The 17,099-nt window shown below is 37.2% G+C and overlaps 1 protein-coding gene across 3 annotated transcripts in view; it reads left to right on the top strand.

Moving 5' to 3' along the window:
- The window catches only part of LOC136835312 (serine protease svh-1-like), a 194,866-nt gene extending 180,403 nt beyond the window's left edge, over nucleotides 1-14,463 (top strand). For all 3 annotated transcript variants that reach the window (XM_067098660.1, XM_067098642.1, XM_067098651.1), the window contains 17 exons: nucleotides 977-1,074; nucleotides 1,240-1,368; nucleotides 1,683-1,825; nucleotides 2,427-2,685; nucleotides 3,065-3,203; nucleotides 4,248-4,366; nucleotides 5,234-5,367; nucleotides 5,785-5,941; nucleotides 6,536-6,643; nucleotides 7,756-7,851; nucleotides 8,212-8,325; nucleotides 8,772-8,974; nucleotides 9,635-9,803; nucleotides 10,335-10,481; nucleotides 11,190-11,299; nucleotides 11,639-11,759; nucleotides 12,341-14,463. In XM_067098660.1, the coding sequence (XP_066954761.1) occupies nucleotides 977-1,074; nucleotides 1,240-1,368; nucleotides 1,683-1,825; nucleotides 2,427-2,685; nucleotides 3,065-3,203; nucleotides 4,248-4,366; nucleotides 5,234-5,367; nucleotides 5,785-5,941; nucleotides 6,536-6,643; nucleotides 7,756-7,851; nucleotides 8,212-8,325; nucleotides 8,772-8,974; nucleotides 9,635-9,803; nucleotides 10,335-10,481; nucleotides 11,190-11,299; nucleotides 11,639-11,759; nucleotides 12,341-12,631 (2,537 nt within the window). In that variant the 3' untranslated portion in view covers nucleotides 12,632-14,463. The remainder of the gene's footprint in view (nucleotides 1-976; nucleotides 1,075-1,239; nucleotides 1,369-1,682; nucleotides 1,826-2,426; nucleotides 2,686-3,064; nucleotides 3,204-4,247; nucleotides 4,367-5,233; nucleotides 5,368-5,784; nucleotides 5,942-6,535; nucleotides 6,644-7,755; nucleotides 7,852-8,211; nucleotides 8,326-8,771; nucleotides 8,975-9,634; nucleotides 9,804-10,334; nucleotides 10,482-11,189; nucleotides 11,300-11,638; nucleotides 11,760-12,340) is intronic.
- The last annotated feature ends 2,636 nt before the right edge of the window (nucleotides 14,464-17,099 follow it).

Below are 17,099 nucleotides of genomic sequence, written 5' to 3'. Positions count from 1 at the left end.
CTCTCACACACACACATATACACACACACACACACACACACACACACACACACATACACACACATATATACATATATATATATATATATATATATATATATATATATATATATATATATATATATATATATAAAACCAGGATTATAGTTATTAAGTAGATGAAGTATTTGAATAGGAACGAACTTATGGTAAAATGTCACAGTTGCGTAAAGGTTCGTAGTAAAAGTAATTGGTTGCACCCCAGGAATGCGAATGGCTTACGATTATAGCATTAAAATTACGAATGTCCACATTGTGGATAAACTGAAAAATATCTACTTATAAATGAAAGGGAAGATATTTTGTTAAAATATCTCGGTGAAATATTCTTTTTCCATATTGGCATCTGGCAATATTCTGACTCGATACACCGGTGATTCACAGATAAATAAATAAGTTGACATTCTGGGCCATGAGTTGAAATAACCATCACGCAGTATTTTTGAGGAAAATATTGGTTTCGTGTACATTGCGGTAGAAGCTAACTTTCTCCACAAACCTTTTCTTTTCATGTGTACGAAATATAACTTTTGTTTAACAAGGAAATGCGTTACCAAAACAATGTTAGGCAAAGAAATAAATGCCGCTTTTGATAGTCGTTTTGCCGACATTTATCTGCATAATACTCATGGTACTGATTAAGTTAATGATAGCTCCGTTCATGTTAGCAGAAGTTATTAACAGTGGAGAATGCTAAAGTAGACTAAAGCAACTGAAGAAAGCCCCTTTTAAGAGACTTCTGTGGTCTCTCGCCCCGAGTTGAAAAAAGAAAATGCTAATAGTAAAAGAAATTAGTTGTATATACAGGAAATAGTTCACTTTACTTCCGTACATGGACCTTCACTTTCTTTCGATCTATCTCCTTATGACATGGGTGTGTTGTAGAGCATCGCTCGTAGGATCCTGTCATTGACAGGATATTTTCTTTTCTTTTCAGTTACAGGATCAAGGATTTCAACTCTACTTAGACCCTTAAACAGCCCTAACAGCCTCCCTTCGACGACTACAACGAGGACCACAACCACCACGGCGAAAGTGAGTCTTACAACTTCTGGAATTCATTCATTTAAACTCTAAGCTTTAAGTTGGTAGCCTTTCTTTTTTTTTACAGTTAATTTCATCTTTGAAGTTACGGAAAGTCTTCCGGTATGTTATCTGTCCTTGATAATGAAGATAATTTAGTTATTTTTGTTGTCACAGCTGAGATGTGCATCCAGCGAATACACTTGCGAGAGTGGAGGCAAGTGCCTGTCTCAGATGCAGGTGTGTGATGGAGACAGACAGTGCCCTACCGGTGATGATGAACACCTGTGCAAACGTTACCTTCAGGTAATGTAATAACTGTGTTTTGTCGTATTTCTCTTTGATATGGCTTCCATTTTATTACCTGTATTCTTTTAAGTTGCCAGCAATATTTCGTTCCTTATCTTCGGTTTTATTCTTATTTTAAATTGATACTTTTTGGGATTTTTTTTATCTTAATATCGTCAGCTACGTGACAATACTAAGGCGAATTTTATCGCCTGGTATCTGTAACAGTATTTATTCTTTTCTTAGGAAGTTATATATGCGATCATAATTATCATTTTGTATAGCTGTATCTTCTGTACCATGCTATCATTTTTCGACGTTCTATTCCACAGGAGTTCGAAGCCCACCAGAAGAAGACCCTGATCATAACTCAGACGCTTCTGCAGCTTCCAAGGGAAGACGCTGGTGTTTGTGCCAAACGCTGCATCGACAATAACCAATGCAAAGGATTTATTTACGATGAGCTGACGAAGAAGTAAGATATCGAATCCCTTAAACCCACATATATTTATTGTTTGAAAAGGATTCATGAAGGATAATTCACTGTCAAGGACTTCATAACTTGTCATTAAATAGGATTGTTTTTCTGTCTTTCTTGTTTGTATTCTATATGAAAAAAATTTCATTTAACTGTAAGCTGAAAGCTTAAGGACCGTGTATCAATTTGAATGACCATTGCGTTCAACTTGAAATTCGCCAGCAGACAATATTTTAAGGTGAACTGCTGTTAATCGTTATCCTTGTAATATCTCTTCTACTCTTCGTATGTTTTGGTATACAAGCCGTAACTTTTCATTAAGGACTAACCCAGTTATACTAACCATCTTCATTCCGGATCTACTAATTGGCGATGGGTTCCCGATCGGGCTGGACCCTACAATGGCCGAAGTGGGCCGACAGAGGTCAAGGCAGACGCCCCAGGTCAACCTGTGTTTGTCGTTTGTTTTTTAGTCAGTACACAGCCGAAACGCGCGATGCGCACGTCTGGATAACCCCGTTTATGAAAAGCTACGGTTTGTACACCTAGGAGAAATACAAAATACCCTAAAATTTTGTATTCTGAATTGAATTTCTAGGTGCACCTTGACGGCAACCGACGTAGCCTCCTCCGGCCTCCTGTCCTCGAGTCAGAACGTCTTCTACGAGCTGCGTTCCCGCCGCAGCAGCTGCGGCATCCGGTTCAAGTGCAACAACGAACGGTGCATCGATCGTAGCAACGTCTGCAACGGGAACAACGACTGCGGCGACAATTCCGACGAAGGGCAGTGTCAGATGTCTCTGAAATACGAGACCAAGCTGGTCGGGGGTTCGGGAAGCCACGAAGGGAACGTGCAGGTAAAGGGCCTTTTAAACGGAGGTTGTTCCGAATTGCAAATAGCGATTATTTTTCTGTTGAATGATTAGGATATGATGCGAATATTTCGGTAAATTTTTTTTAGTTCATTAACAGTTGCCTTTATGAAATCTTTTAAGGTTATAGATTATTACTCTTAAGTAGCATTTTGTTGCACAGTATACCGAAATGAATCTAGTAGACAATGAAGTATTTGTAATTGCTATCTAATAAGAAATACTGATAATTCTAAGAAAAATTTCTTGATCTAAACAAATATTTGACTAAAGTATTTATGATGCCAGATATGATCTTCATCGTAATTTTTCATTTATTTACCAGATCTTTTACCTTATCTTTCTTTTTCTTTCTCCCGTTTAGATAAAGGTGGGTGACGAGTGGGGCTTCATTTGCGACGATAACTTTGGCTTCGAGGAAGCAGATCTCCTCTGCCGAGGGCTTGGCTTCCAGGGCGCATTGACCTTCACTCGAAACAATAAATTCGGCTTCAACGATAACAGTAAGTCTCCCCTGAGTTTACCTTCGGACGTTGCGTGGAGTTTAACTCCTTTAGTGATACTGAAATTAAAACGATTTAAAAGAAATAGGTACTTTTGTACCATAACGGTTAAACGTTTCTTGATAACATCTCGGTTTCTTTTGTCAGACATTGTTGCATATTGACACCACTAGCGGATCCAGAAAAATTTCATGGGGGAGCCAACAATTTTCATATACATACATACATACATACATACATAAAACCTTAGTTTAACCAGACTACTGAGCTGATTAACAGCTCTCCTAGGGCTGGCCCGAAGGATTAAATTTATTTTAGTGGCTAAGAACCAATTGGTTACCTAGCAACGGGACCTACAGCGTATTGTGGAATCCGAACCACATTATAGCGAGAAATGAATTTCTATCACCGGAAGTAAATTTCTCTAATTCTTCATTGGCCGGTCGGAGAATCGAACGCGGGCCCAGCAGAGGAACTACATACGTATATATATGTATGTATATATATATAAACACATATATATATATATATATATGTATATATATATATATATATATATATATATATATATATATATATATATATATATATATATATATATATATATATTTATATATATATATATATTTTTGTGTAGTTTTTATCATTAAGATTATTGTTATTATTATTCTTTCTCAAAATTTTATTATTGTTTCTATAATAGATTTTTCCCCCATTTTTATATTCCCATTTATGTTATTATTATGTAAATCTTCAATATTATTATTTTGCCATTATTTTTCATGGGGGCACGTGCCCAGGTGGCACCCCAACCCGGATCCGCTAGTGATTGACATGCAGAAAAATTGAAATTTTTTTTCCTCGGTAGTACCCGTAGAATTCTTATTTACCATTAAAGATTACTTTCACGATTTCTTGGACAAATCCTAAATTCATGAATGAAAAAGAATTTAAAATTATGTGTACACAGACTAATATTTAATTGATGAAGAAGGGCCGTAACTTTTGATAACAGTTTTCTTCTTTTTTTTTTCAATTTACCAGTCCAGCGACGTAGTACACCAAAGTTCTGGCTGGACGAAGTCTCTTGCAGTGGAACAGAGCAAAGTTTCTTCGACTGTGCTGCAAGTAGTTTGGGAGTTCATGATTGTGGACCTACTGAGGTAAGTGTTTGCTCTCTCTCTCTTTTTCGCTGCTCTATGTTTTATTTTAATTTGTTCTTGTGTCATTTAGAAATATAACAGTAATCCAGGAGCTTTTAAGAGGCTGGAGCTAATTAAGAAGATTTAGAATAATTGAAAATATGGGAGCCTCGATGGCTCGGTCGGTAGAGCAGCCGACTCGGACTTCATACGAAGTCTGTGTCGTGGGTTCAAATCCGCAGCCGACCAGTCAGAGCAGGCGGACACTTTGCTATCCGTGTAGACACCCCGGGATTATGTACGTAATCAACGGATAGGTTTGCTGAAAGCAAGTGGGTGTTACAGACTAATACACACACAAACAAGCCACTTTCAACTTCTAAAAACATAACAGACGCCTCACACTTCTCGAACTGTCGGCCTAGCCGCTCACGTCTCCTCGCCGCTGGGAGAAAGGGAGCTGGGGATTTGGCACAATACATATACACATGTGCTACCGGGGTCTAAGCGATGTCAGGCAGGGCAGCCGATCGAGGCTACAGCCTACCCCAACGCCAAATCAAAGTCCTTCAAAAGAAGGCATCGTGCTTACCCCATATGAAAAATGGGGGGGGGAAAAAAGCACGTTAAACGAAGAAGAATAATTGAAAATATGGCTGAAATATGAAAAAGAAAACTATTTGGTTAACACTGCAATCATCAGGAGAAATAACAAGTTCCGTAATCTTGAAAAAAATTATAATTTTTACCCTTTTTTGAAACTTAATAAAAAAAAACAAGTATTCCTTTCAGGAGAAAAATGCTCTGTTAATTGGTTCATTCACTAATCATCAAGAAAGTCAACTTTCAAGTTATGATAAAGATATATTTTGTCCTTTTCCATGGCAGATAGCGGGCGTTGTCTGCAGGTCAGGCAACACAGTCTGCAGCGACGACCAATTCCAGTGCGGGCAGGCCCGTTTACACACCTGCATACCCAGGAGTAACGTTTGTGACGGTGCCAAGGACTGTTTTGATGGCAGGTAAATTTGATCTTGTCTTCGGGAAAAGGGCAGGACTTTGGCTTTAGGGCATCCTGTCCTTTGGAGGAGAAAAAGAGATTATGACTGAATGCATACCATGGAGACAGGAATTTGTATATATTACTATTTTCATAATGAAATGAGTTTTGATTTTAAGTTAGCACTTACCATCAGAATTGCCTTCAAACACTGAACGAAACAAATTTAAGGTTAATTTTTATCAAGCAATTAGTGATCTTTCTAGTTTAGAAAGTTCCTACCGACTACAAAAATTAAAAGTTCACTTGGGTCACGAGAACTCAGTTGCAAATGAAGTGTCACTCAACCTACATATTCATAAGACAAGAACAATTTGGCCCTTGAATGTGAAATAATCATTTGAAACCCATAACGCCAATATATTTTTCACGTTGGCAGCGACGAGGCACCGGAACTATGTGACGACGTGGGCGTCACGCGTCTCGAGAACACCCTCTCCTCGCTGCGTGGCACCGTCTCTGGCACTGTCTTCGTCAAGCACAAGGGCAAATGGGGAACGGTGTGTGACGACGCCTTCGACGAGAACCACGCAAAGGTAAGGAGTCTCTCCTGTTGTTTTCCTGGCGAGACAGACAACGTGTGTCTCGGGGATTCACGTATTAGTTTCACCAGTGATGCAGAGATACAGAAGCTTTGGTATCCGAAATATATGGTTGCGACGTATACATGGTGTTTTTATTGCCCTTTTTATCTTCATGTGACTCCTTGGTTTTGCTTCTTGTCTCTTCAATTTTGGCTTTGCGTATGTCTGCAATGGAGCGGCAATGATGATAATATAGAAGTCTGTAGGAGAATGCTACACCACTTCACTTTCTTAAGATAAAAATATTACTTTACCTATTTCAGATATTTTTCTTCATGGTAAAATGAATATCTTTGTATGAATGATGGTACATTTTTTTTACAGTATTTTCGATATGTAAAATTTTGGATGATTCCAAAAACTGTACAGATGCTACAATTCCCTGCAAAATTATTTGTTTTCACGATGTAAAGATCTAATGCAAAAATCTTGCTAGTTTTTTCCCACAGAGTCTTTCTTTTTTATTTGAGTTACACGTCTGTATGTATTGTGTGCCATTGGCCTCTGTTACTATGAGAAATGTTATAAAATTCTTCATATCCTCAGGTTATTTGCCGGAGCCTGGGTTACGATAACGGGTGGGCGGTACCTTATCCCAGAGCCTTCTTTGGTCGAGGGCGCGGTGAAATTCTTATGGATGAGCCTGAATGCAAGGTAAATAGAATTCCGCATATAAACTCACTGCACACACGCACACATACATACATTCATACGTACATACATATACTGTATATACATATTATACAGTATATGTATATACAGTAAATATATATATATATATATATATATATATATATATATATATATATATATATATATATATATATATATATTTACATGAAAAGGCATCAGTACATATATTCACAGTTTATTGAGGCCGACGGCGTTTCGCCATGTCACATTGCATTATCAGATGGCTATTTTATATATATTATATATACATATGTATATGTATATATATGTAATTGTAATAGCCACAATGCCCTCTGAACTTCTCGAATTCTTCGCGCTTGTTTGGATTGCTTGTCACTACAAAGCCGCAAGATCCAATTGCAAGAAATTGAAGTGGCTGTGATGTCCGGTCGCGGGAAATGAACCTGTGTCACCATAATCATAAGGAGGTCACGTTGCCGACTTGATCACGTGGTCAGGTCGGCAACGTGACCTCCTTGTGATTATGGTGACACGGGTTCGTTTCTCGCGACCGAACATCACAGCCACTTCAATTTCTTGCACTTTGATCTTACGGCTTTGTAGTGACAAGCAATCCAAAAAAGCGCAAGCAATGCGAGAGGGTAAGAGGGCATTGTGACTATTACAATTACATATGTATCTGGTAAAAGTGACCAGTAGATTCTACATACACACACACACACACACACACACACATATATATATATATATATATATATATGTATGTATGTATGTATGTATGTATGTATATATATATATATATATATATATATATATATATATATATATATATATATATATATATATATATATATATATATGTAGACCAGTATACAAAAAGAGACAGTGTATTTGTTACTTTCACAACACTATCTACCACAAAAGAGTACTTTTTAAAATTTTATATTTATTATCAGTCTCAATTTTTAAGGAGGATCCCTGGTAGAATATTATTCTTTTAACAACGAATGAGATCTTGATAAAAAAGAAATATTGCTAAAACGAATGAATGTCTTCACCGAAGTAATTCTTATAACTTTAATACTGAGAATAGTGCACATTTTCCCCCCCAGGGTAAAGAAAGCTGGATTGGCGAGTGTCCAGGAGCTGTTTGGGGCGTGAGCGATTGTGATCATGCTGAAGACGTCGGTGTCCTTTGCTCTGATCCGGTAAACTTATCTGCTGTTTTTATTTTTTATTTTGATATTTATGGTTTTGAGAAATAAGTAAATCTATTTGTTCCAGTTACGTAGAAATGTTGAGCAGTTTGTTAGTTTTGTGATGATTCACTTTTTCTCAACAGGCAGGTCTCATTTCTTCTTTTTCTGTCATCTAATTACGTTAATCACTAGTTCAGTAACGCTTTTGTTTAATATGTGTATTCTGTAATTTCTAGTCAGGTCTGCTACATATTCCATGGAGTAATAAATGTCATTTATTTCTGTTACTTTCGTCAGACTAAAATAATTTTATCCTTCTTCGCCACCTCCTATCTTTACCCATTTTCACCTGTGTCATTTAAATTCCAGGTTGAAGTTCGATTGGCGGGAGGTCCGACCTCCAATTCCGGTCGCGTGGAGGTCAAAATCTCCGGCGTCTGGGGAACAATTTGCGACGACGACTTCGACGATTATGACGCAACGGTGGGAGGAGACATTTACTTATTTACGTATCTGCTTATTATATGTGTTATATTGTATACTGTATTTATTTGTGATGTCATTCCACCAGGATCTAATTAAGCAGATCATTTGTATTGACCTCATTTTGGTGGCTAATTTTATTCATCAGCGGCCTGTTCCAAGATTCAAAAGAACCAAAATGTACATGCAATAACATTCTGCTTATACTCCATTCTATGAAGTCTTAGGGTTTTAGTAGTAATAATTATATATATATATATATATATATATATATATATATATATATATATATATATATATATATATATATATATATATTCACCTTCACAATATTTTGTAGCTGAAGTTGATTTCAGAACTTCCCATATCCTGTAATGACCAGAGTAACAGATAGATTTAAGCATTATCGCTTCATAATCAATGTTTTAATCAATGTTTTGCAACAGGTCGTGTGCAGTATGTTAGGCTACAGAGGAGACGCCATTGCACACAAAAACGCCAGACACGGAAAGGGCTCTGGTCCGATATGGCTGGAAAATCTGGATTGCAGCAGCAAGGAGACCGACTTAAAACGCTGCAAGAAATCTCCTCCAGGCTCTTCCGACTGCACGCACTCGGAAGATGCATCCGTCACGTGTTATAATACCAGGTAACCATCCGTGGTTTCGTTGGTCTACGTGTTAATCACATCGCGTAAGGAACTGTGGTTTCAGTGAGGCACGCGTTGTAACAGGACGCATAATATTTTGGTTTAAATGGGGGTCACGTTCACAACAGCAAGTAAAATTTCGTTTTAGGTTTGGGGTCATTGATGGCAACGGCAGGTAAAAATTGGTGGTTTTAATGGGGCTTGCTGTGAACTGTTCATACCCAGTGAATCAGTATCTCTCTCTTTCTTTCATTCAAATATGGGCCATAAGCGTGTGATATTTTTTGTATATAGCAAGGAAAGCCATACACTTGGTAAGGTATTATCAGTTAAATACTTCAAGTATGGACAAATGAAACCTATCTGTATATTTGATGTACAGTAAGTTTGTCCATTTAGCTCTCAGCGCGAATTTAAAAAAAGATAATTGCTATTATTATTATTTCCGTTTGAATAACGAATGAAATTTTGTTGTATCGTCTTCCACTTTGTGGAAATAAGATAATTAACGGAATTTGTGAAGAAATGTTATAGGCTCTTTCTATTAACGACATATATGACATGGTAAAAGACTTTACTTCCCAGTCAGGGACCAGTGTATTATTTGATCTTGATTAAAATCATTATTATTAATATTTTCCTTAAATTGCACTCGTGCAGAAGAGGGTCAGTAGACAAAGGATTGCAGACGGTCCTTCCGGACGGTTGTGGTCGTAGAACAGACTCCTCCTCATCCTTCCTTCTGGACAATTTCGCCAAGATCGTCGGAGGCTCGTCTCAACAGCCTCTGGATCACCCCTGGCTCGTTTCCCTGCAGCTACGAGAAGACGTGAGTTTTTATTATTTTTGGTTGTTGTTCAGGGGTGTCTGTGCTTCTTGGTTACTGTTAAGTGCAATTTAGTATATCAGGTCAAGCATCGACATATTTATAGCTTTGATTTTACAAATATGCTTCTTTTTATTTCGTTAAAAAAATAAAGTTTCAAGCCATCTTGCTTAAGACATAAGAAGGGAGGATAGGGTATCATGTCACCTCTGGCAAACAGTGGAAATTTTTGCATATTAATTTAGGCCTTTCAACTCCTTTACTCAATAGCTTTTTACGTTATTTTGTATTATGCAAAGGTTGGTTTTCATGTTAGTAGCTTACAAGCCAAGGAAATACAGTATTTAAAACCTAGGATAGTTAAGAAATAGCATGTATTTGTTTGTGCTATAATTTTTTTATATGCAATAATACCCTTTCGGTCACAGTTTATTTATTTAATAATCCTGACAGACTACATCCAGGAATTAACAGTATGTGGTACCGGAGTTTAGCATAGTTAATTTCAATTTCCCATTTTCTTCGTCATACCAGGGTAAACTAAAGCACAACTGCGGTGGCGTAGTCATCGCAGAGGACTACGTTCTGACGGCAGCCCATTGCTTTAAGATCCACGGCAGACAAAGTTATGTCATACGAGTTGGAGATTACAAAATGAATACCCGAGAGGATGAACAGGAGGTAATTGAATACTGTACACCTGATTACTTTCTAATGTTCGTTTGCTGTGTTTCTTACATTCATTAGAGCTGTATTTTTGTTATTGATTCTTGAGGAATGTTTCCATGGAAATTCTTGGCTCTTCGTTTACCATGCCCTTAGTTCCTTAATAGCTCTGTATCGTTGGAAAGAAATGAATACAGTCATTGTCGCAAGCGGCGACTATGGTGAATAACACCTACTATTGCCGTTATTACGGTTCATTTACAGTTATCTGGGGTATGAATTTTTTTACTGTGGATGTTCTGTCTGGCATAAGAAGTGGGTCTTTCCCAGCATTAGTTTGTAAAGCAATTACATTTAAAAATGTTCATCACTGATATCTTTAGTTCCTTTTCAAAATGTCTGCTCTCTTTCCATTTCATAATTTTAAAACTTAACGAGTGACTCATCAAACAGGAATTCTCGACGTCATCCATTAAAAAATTTGGTTTAAACTGAATTTTTTAATGGGATCTTTTTATACAGTGTTTTTTTTATTAACTTTCTCAATCGTTAGTCGGTTTTTGATGACGGCCATGATTTACACCGATTAATAAAATTAAGTGTACGATTTTTGTTGCTTCTAATTATGCCGTTATTTTTTTAAGCAGTTTGAAAAAAATTTGTAATAGCCTGTAATGTTAGGTTCGTTTGATCTTGACAATTTCCTTTATCCACCAACACCAGGATTTCCAAATTGAAAAGTTATGGGTCCACGATGAATTTGATACTACCGTGGAGTTCAACAACGACTTAGCCATTCTGAAGGTCGCCAGGAAAAATGGAAGGGGAATCAGGTCAGTCTTGTAATCGTATTTCTTCAACTACACACTGTAATGATAAATACATATGGCCTTTTAAGAAATAGACCCTGTATTAGATTGATATTTTGACAACCGTCAATTTTTTTAGTATTTTGATGTGGATAATTTCCTGGTGTTCATTCCTTTTGCTTCACTTCATATACATAAAATTCTTCTTCATCTCTTTCCTCCCTTGGTCATCCTTTACCTTTTCAATTTTATTTACTATATAATCTTGTTTTTTTTATTCTTCTCTCCTTCTACCTTCTCCCCTCATCCGCCAGTTTCACGCGCACTCCCTTCATATCCTGTTTTCACTCCGTTCTCTTTCAGATTCAGTAGATCTGTGCAACCTGTCTGCCTGCCTAGCGAGAGCTCCAGCTACACCTCACTGCAAGAATGCTCAATATCCGGATGGGGAACGACTTCTGAGAGAGCCCCGCCCGTGCCACAGGTACTGAGAATTGCGCCTCGGTATTAATACATTTCCCCATTGCTTGGCTTGAATGTCATTTGCTATTGCTGTCAGATCTTGGGTTGTGCCATTGTGTCTGTAACATGATCTGGAGTTCCCTTCATGGAGGGTACACTTAAGCACAATTTCCCTTACATACTTAGTACATATATTCAGTATTATTTATAAAAATTTGTTATCAAATGCATATATTCAAAACCAATATGTTTAGTGTCGGTAGTATTTTAGCCTACCAATCTAGAGGAACCAGGTTCGTCCTGGGTGAGGACAGGTGGATGGATAGTCTTCATTCTGCTAAAAACCTGTTGTACCTCTGTTGACCTGACCAGTGATTTTTATACCTGGTAATTAGACAACTGTAGTGGTCGTAAGTAACCAGGTTTTAAAAGAGGTGCCACCTAGCAACCTCACCCTACAAGGCTAATATCCTTGGTGCCATTCCTCTAAGGAGAAAAGATGCATGAGGAAAAATAAAGTACATAGTTACTTCTGCTCTTTGCTATGCAAATTCATGGCCTTTTGGCTTGTTTCAGTAAAATTTATTATAATTACTGTTTCAGAACATCCCAAGATCAGGCGAGGTGAACATATACGATATGTCAACTTGTACTGGGCCAGACAGATACGGCTCATTCGAAGTGACGTCAGGGATGGTATGTGCTGGGCACTTAGACGGCCGGATTGACACTTGTACTGGAGATTCAGGAGGACCTTTGACCTGCAAGGATGGCGGTAGATATGTCCTCTACGGCATTACGTCTTGGGGCAAAGGCTGTGGTAGACGAGGTCAACCTGGCATGTACACCAAGATCACCAAGTTCCTCAGATGGATCCATGATACCATCGTCTGATTTAGTCTCCTCCAGAATCTTTGAACTTCAGCCGTATATGCCTTCAAGATCCTTCTCGCAAGCAGCTCCAAGCGTTTCACTGGATTTCCCTGATATAGCTGCGGGATCCCTGTGAAATTTGCCTTAAAAAATGAGTGTGAAATACCCGGTATGTGAACATAGTATTAAGACTTAGTTGATCTCAAGAAAGAAAATGAATGAAAGCTGGGCATTGTAACGGATGAAAGATGATTTGTCAAGTAGAAGGTCACCGCGAATCATCGCTTCTTCACCAGTGACAACAGCTGGATTCCACGAAACGCCGAAAGCTTGCCACCAGATATACAAAGGCTTTTTCCTCTTCCTGTGTAAAGCAGTCTTAAAAACTAAGGTGCAAGGTGTTTAACTGAAATATTTGACAACCTAATTCTACTGTCATAATATCCTAGCTAGAGAAATGAACAATGCCGCATCTGATGATACTGACGTTTTGTGAAAAAACTGAAATTCTCTTTAATAGTGTTCATGTCGTTTGCCATTTTCAACTGAAGGCTTCGTAAGAAAGAGATATGAAAAAGATGATAGCATCTCAGTTTGAGCCTACGTTAGTTACTTGTGTTGTTATTAAATAAAAACAAGGGAAATATAATTTTGAAAGTTGTATACGAAAACATTCGGTGTTTTTAGTCAGGTGCTTATAAAACGTGCATTTCATTCTAGTGATCAGTGATAAGATGCAATTTTAGTTGCGTCGTTTTAGTTTAAAATATCAGTGCCACTCTTTGAACCGATGTTATTTATTTTATTACATAGTTTTCTAGAAAGTGTACCCGTGTCACTGCATGTCAGATTTGTTTGTTGGACACCAGGGTGAAAAAAAGATTCATTTTTTAAATTTATTATAAGAGTGTAATGAGCATTTGTTGGTATCTGACATTTCAACTCATTTGTTCCCTCTATTTTCATATAACCTCTTTGGTAGGAAAAAGAACCCTATAGGTGTAGAGCGGTGATAAGTAGCCGTCATGATTATACAACAAGCAGTTGCAGCGGAATGTAACACAAACTTGGATTTGCGGCTGCGACAGCATCTACGTAAGAAAGTCAGCGCATGGCAGCTTCTACGACAGCTTTCGTGACAGCTAACGTATTCACCGGAGAGGTCCCAAGGGCATTTCGTTTATCTAACGGGCATTTTTAACAGGCATTTAAGAAATATTGTTCCCCAAAGATTCCACTACTCTTGATGTATTTGTGGATGTGATAATTATTGACACATTTTGACGCTGCTAGCAAAAATAGCAACTCACCAGACACGTGTGAGAAGAGCAGCTCAGTGGAACGTCGTTACTACATGTAAGAAAATTAATTTATCACAAAAATTAATCTTTGTTTCGAAGTGATGTATACTGTGATGTTATTCAGGATCAATCATATCGCATTCAAACCTGTCCTATTATTCTCTGGAAGATTCGGGTCGCTTATAAATTGCCTAAAGGTGTTTCCATTCTTTCATCGACTTCAGTTTGTTTCGTTGCGTCTGTTTCTTCCAATGGCCATACTACACCTCTCGTCATCACATGCTGAGTCATTGTTACGTCACCCAGTGTCCATAATCGCTGGCCAGTAATTCATCGGGTCTTAAGAAGTCTTTGTCTTGACCCAATGTTTCTCATTTTCGTTTCTTTGTTTTATTGTTTTAGTTTACGGTTTGCTCATTTTGATTGTGAATTTCATCAAAGTCACTTTTAAGCCTTGTGATAATGAAGGTTAATTTTGTTAACTTGTTATGAAACACAGTGCTATAGATAAGAGCACTTTTTTTTTATAATTGATGAATGTATTATAACTTAGAGACAGTGCATTGGTGTGCTACGTGTCGTAATGAATTGTAATCATTTCACCCTTCTCAGTGCTCCATGATGGGATGGAGGTCATATCTCAAGCATGGAAACTGAAGTATCCGTCCATCTCTAAGATGTATTTATTCATCTTCGATTTCCTTGAACTCAGATTAGCTAATCATATGTTTAATAAGTAAAACTAAACAATTATGTATATGCGGAAGGCTGTATTTTTCAAAATACATATTTGTGGATTTTTACTAATTATTTCGGGTCACAGTATAGTGATGCAACATAGATAATCATATGTTTCTTTGGTGTAGCTAATTTGTGTATTTCTTTTATTCGTACTTATCACGACGGACTCGATTGCAAACTGGGATGTATGGCCTGGAACTTCCTTCCATAGCCATATGTGTCACTTTCATATTATTCTCAGAGTCATTCATTTATATTTTTACTTTTTATTCTGCATATCATCCTGAATCTCCTTAGCTACTGTATCATGAAAAATGACTTCCGTTCTCTCTCTCTCTCTCTCTCTCTCTCTCTCTCTCTCTCTCTCTCTCTCTCTCTCTCTCTCTCTCTCTCTCTCATTGGCATTAGTTTGCATAATCTTTTCACCAGTACGTCATCTCACTTAGTACGTGATATCCATTACATTATTAGAAGTTCCGTCTTCACAATTATTGACTTTGTTAAGCATAGGCTGTAAGGTTTCTTGTTATGTAATAACGAGATGGAATATTAAAGTAACATTGTGGTCCGTGTATGGGATTTATTTGTGCCTTGAAGGCATCAAAACTGAAAGTTTTATTCATATTGTGGAATACTGTTTTAGGATTCCTAGTATGTTAAAGACGTTAGGAAAAACACAAATTATATATATATATATATATATATATATATATATATATATATATATATATATATATATATATATGTATGTATGTATGTATATATATATATATATATATATATATATATATATATATATATATATATATATATATATATATTTATATATATGTGCACGTGTTTGTGTCTGCATTTGTGAAGTTTGTGTAGGACTGTGATTGCATGTTGGAGTGATAATACTGTCAAAAGACGTTAGTAATTGGTTAAAACTCGAAAGAGGATTTGTTGAATATGATTTTTCTTTGATTCAGAGAACTTTGTCAGCAGGATGCCCCGGATTCTACAGCTTCAAAGGAAAATACTCATTGGTATTGAAGACTACTCTGACAGAATGAAAGCATTTTAAAATATATTTGTTATTTACCATCGTGTAAAGAGAATGCAGATTCTTGTTTGAGATTGGTAGTTGATCCTGAAACGTGTGCCATTATTTGATGACTTTGGTAAACTGGTGCCGTGATAAAGCCGAACAGAATTTTTTACACCAACAGATGAACGGAGAAATTGGCACTTATTCCGTCATTAATGTTATGAATGTACAGTTATGTGAAAAATTGTAGAAGAACAGACTGCAGTTGGAGCTCAGAAAATTGCATGGAAAACTAGCCTGTGATATACTGTGTTATACTGAGCGGGATATTCTGCATTAACAGAATAACTTTTCGTATCCCATACTCATCTCTTATCAGTGTACGACTTTAATGCAGACATTTTAATAAATCCGAAGTACGGTAGCCTCACGTACTGACCTATGGGTTACGTGACGAGCAGACTGGTATGTTGGTTTAAAAGAATGTCATAAATTGTATTTTCAACTCATTTAGAGAGATATTATAACAAAAGACAGTGTAAGAGATCATAAATCAGCGAAATATTGTTAATGATGAAGCTGTGGGGACAGAGAGCAAACAGCAGCGACTGACGCCATGTAGGAAGACTGACCTACACTAAGCAGACAGGAAAAGAAGGACTTGAAAATGAATGATTTAGAAAGGTCATTCATTTCTGGATGTCTGTCAAACAGACGCGTTAGCAGTAGATAGAGGGGAAGTATTTAGCCGTGAAAATATGGTTAACATTGCAGCACAAACTGACAATCCGCAGACAGCAGTTACAAAGAAAAATATAAAAAAATCAGTCACATTTCATTAAAAAATCAATCACATTTCAAAAAAATTTTTGGAAAGAGAATCGTCCTTGCTGCGAAAGTTGTGCATCATTTTCTAATGTTAGCTTATTTTTTGTATGCCGTTGGTCTCGGAAGTTTGTCTCTGACCCCAAAAATCAGCCAATCTGACTGATATAGAAAGTGAAAACAATCGAATTTCTAATATACAAGGAAAGCGAAGTTACATGTCTTGTCATTCATTGAACAATTAATCATAATGAAATGTAAGCTGCAGGGGCACTGCATGAACCCAACTCTTAACCCCGATTCTAACGACCACTCAGAAGAATGAACTGCTCCTCTGAAGAATGGGAAGAGACGAGCTCATTCTGCCACAAGTCTCAGTTGCTCAGCCATTACGAGCTCTCAGGTTTACTCAACACGAGCATTTTCTTGTCTTCCAAGGGCATTTACGTGGACATTTAAAGGACATTGCATTGATATACTTTGGGCATTTTGAAAGTTTGCAAGGCTTGTGTGTGGCCCCCATACCTGTCGTGAGAAGTATTAATGGTTATTGTAGCTTAGTGCATTTGTTATGTCGAACGAGACGTGTTTT

This window comes from Macrobrachium rosenbergii, chromosome 4, assembly GCF_040412425.1.
Source record: "Macrobrachium rosenbergii isolate ZJJX-2024 chromosome 4, ASM4041242v1, whole genome shotgun sequence".
Classification (NCBI taxonomy): domain Eukaryota; kingdom Metazoa; phylum Arthropoda; class Malacostraca; order Decapoda; family Palaemonidae; genus Macrobrachium; species Macrobrachium rosenbergii.
This window is presented reverse-complemented; position numbering and strand designations above follow the sequence as displayed.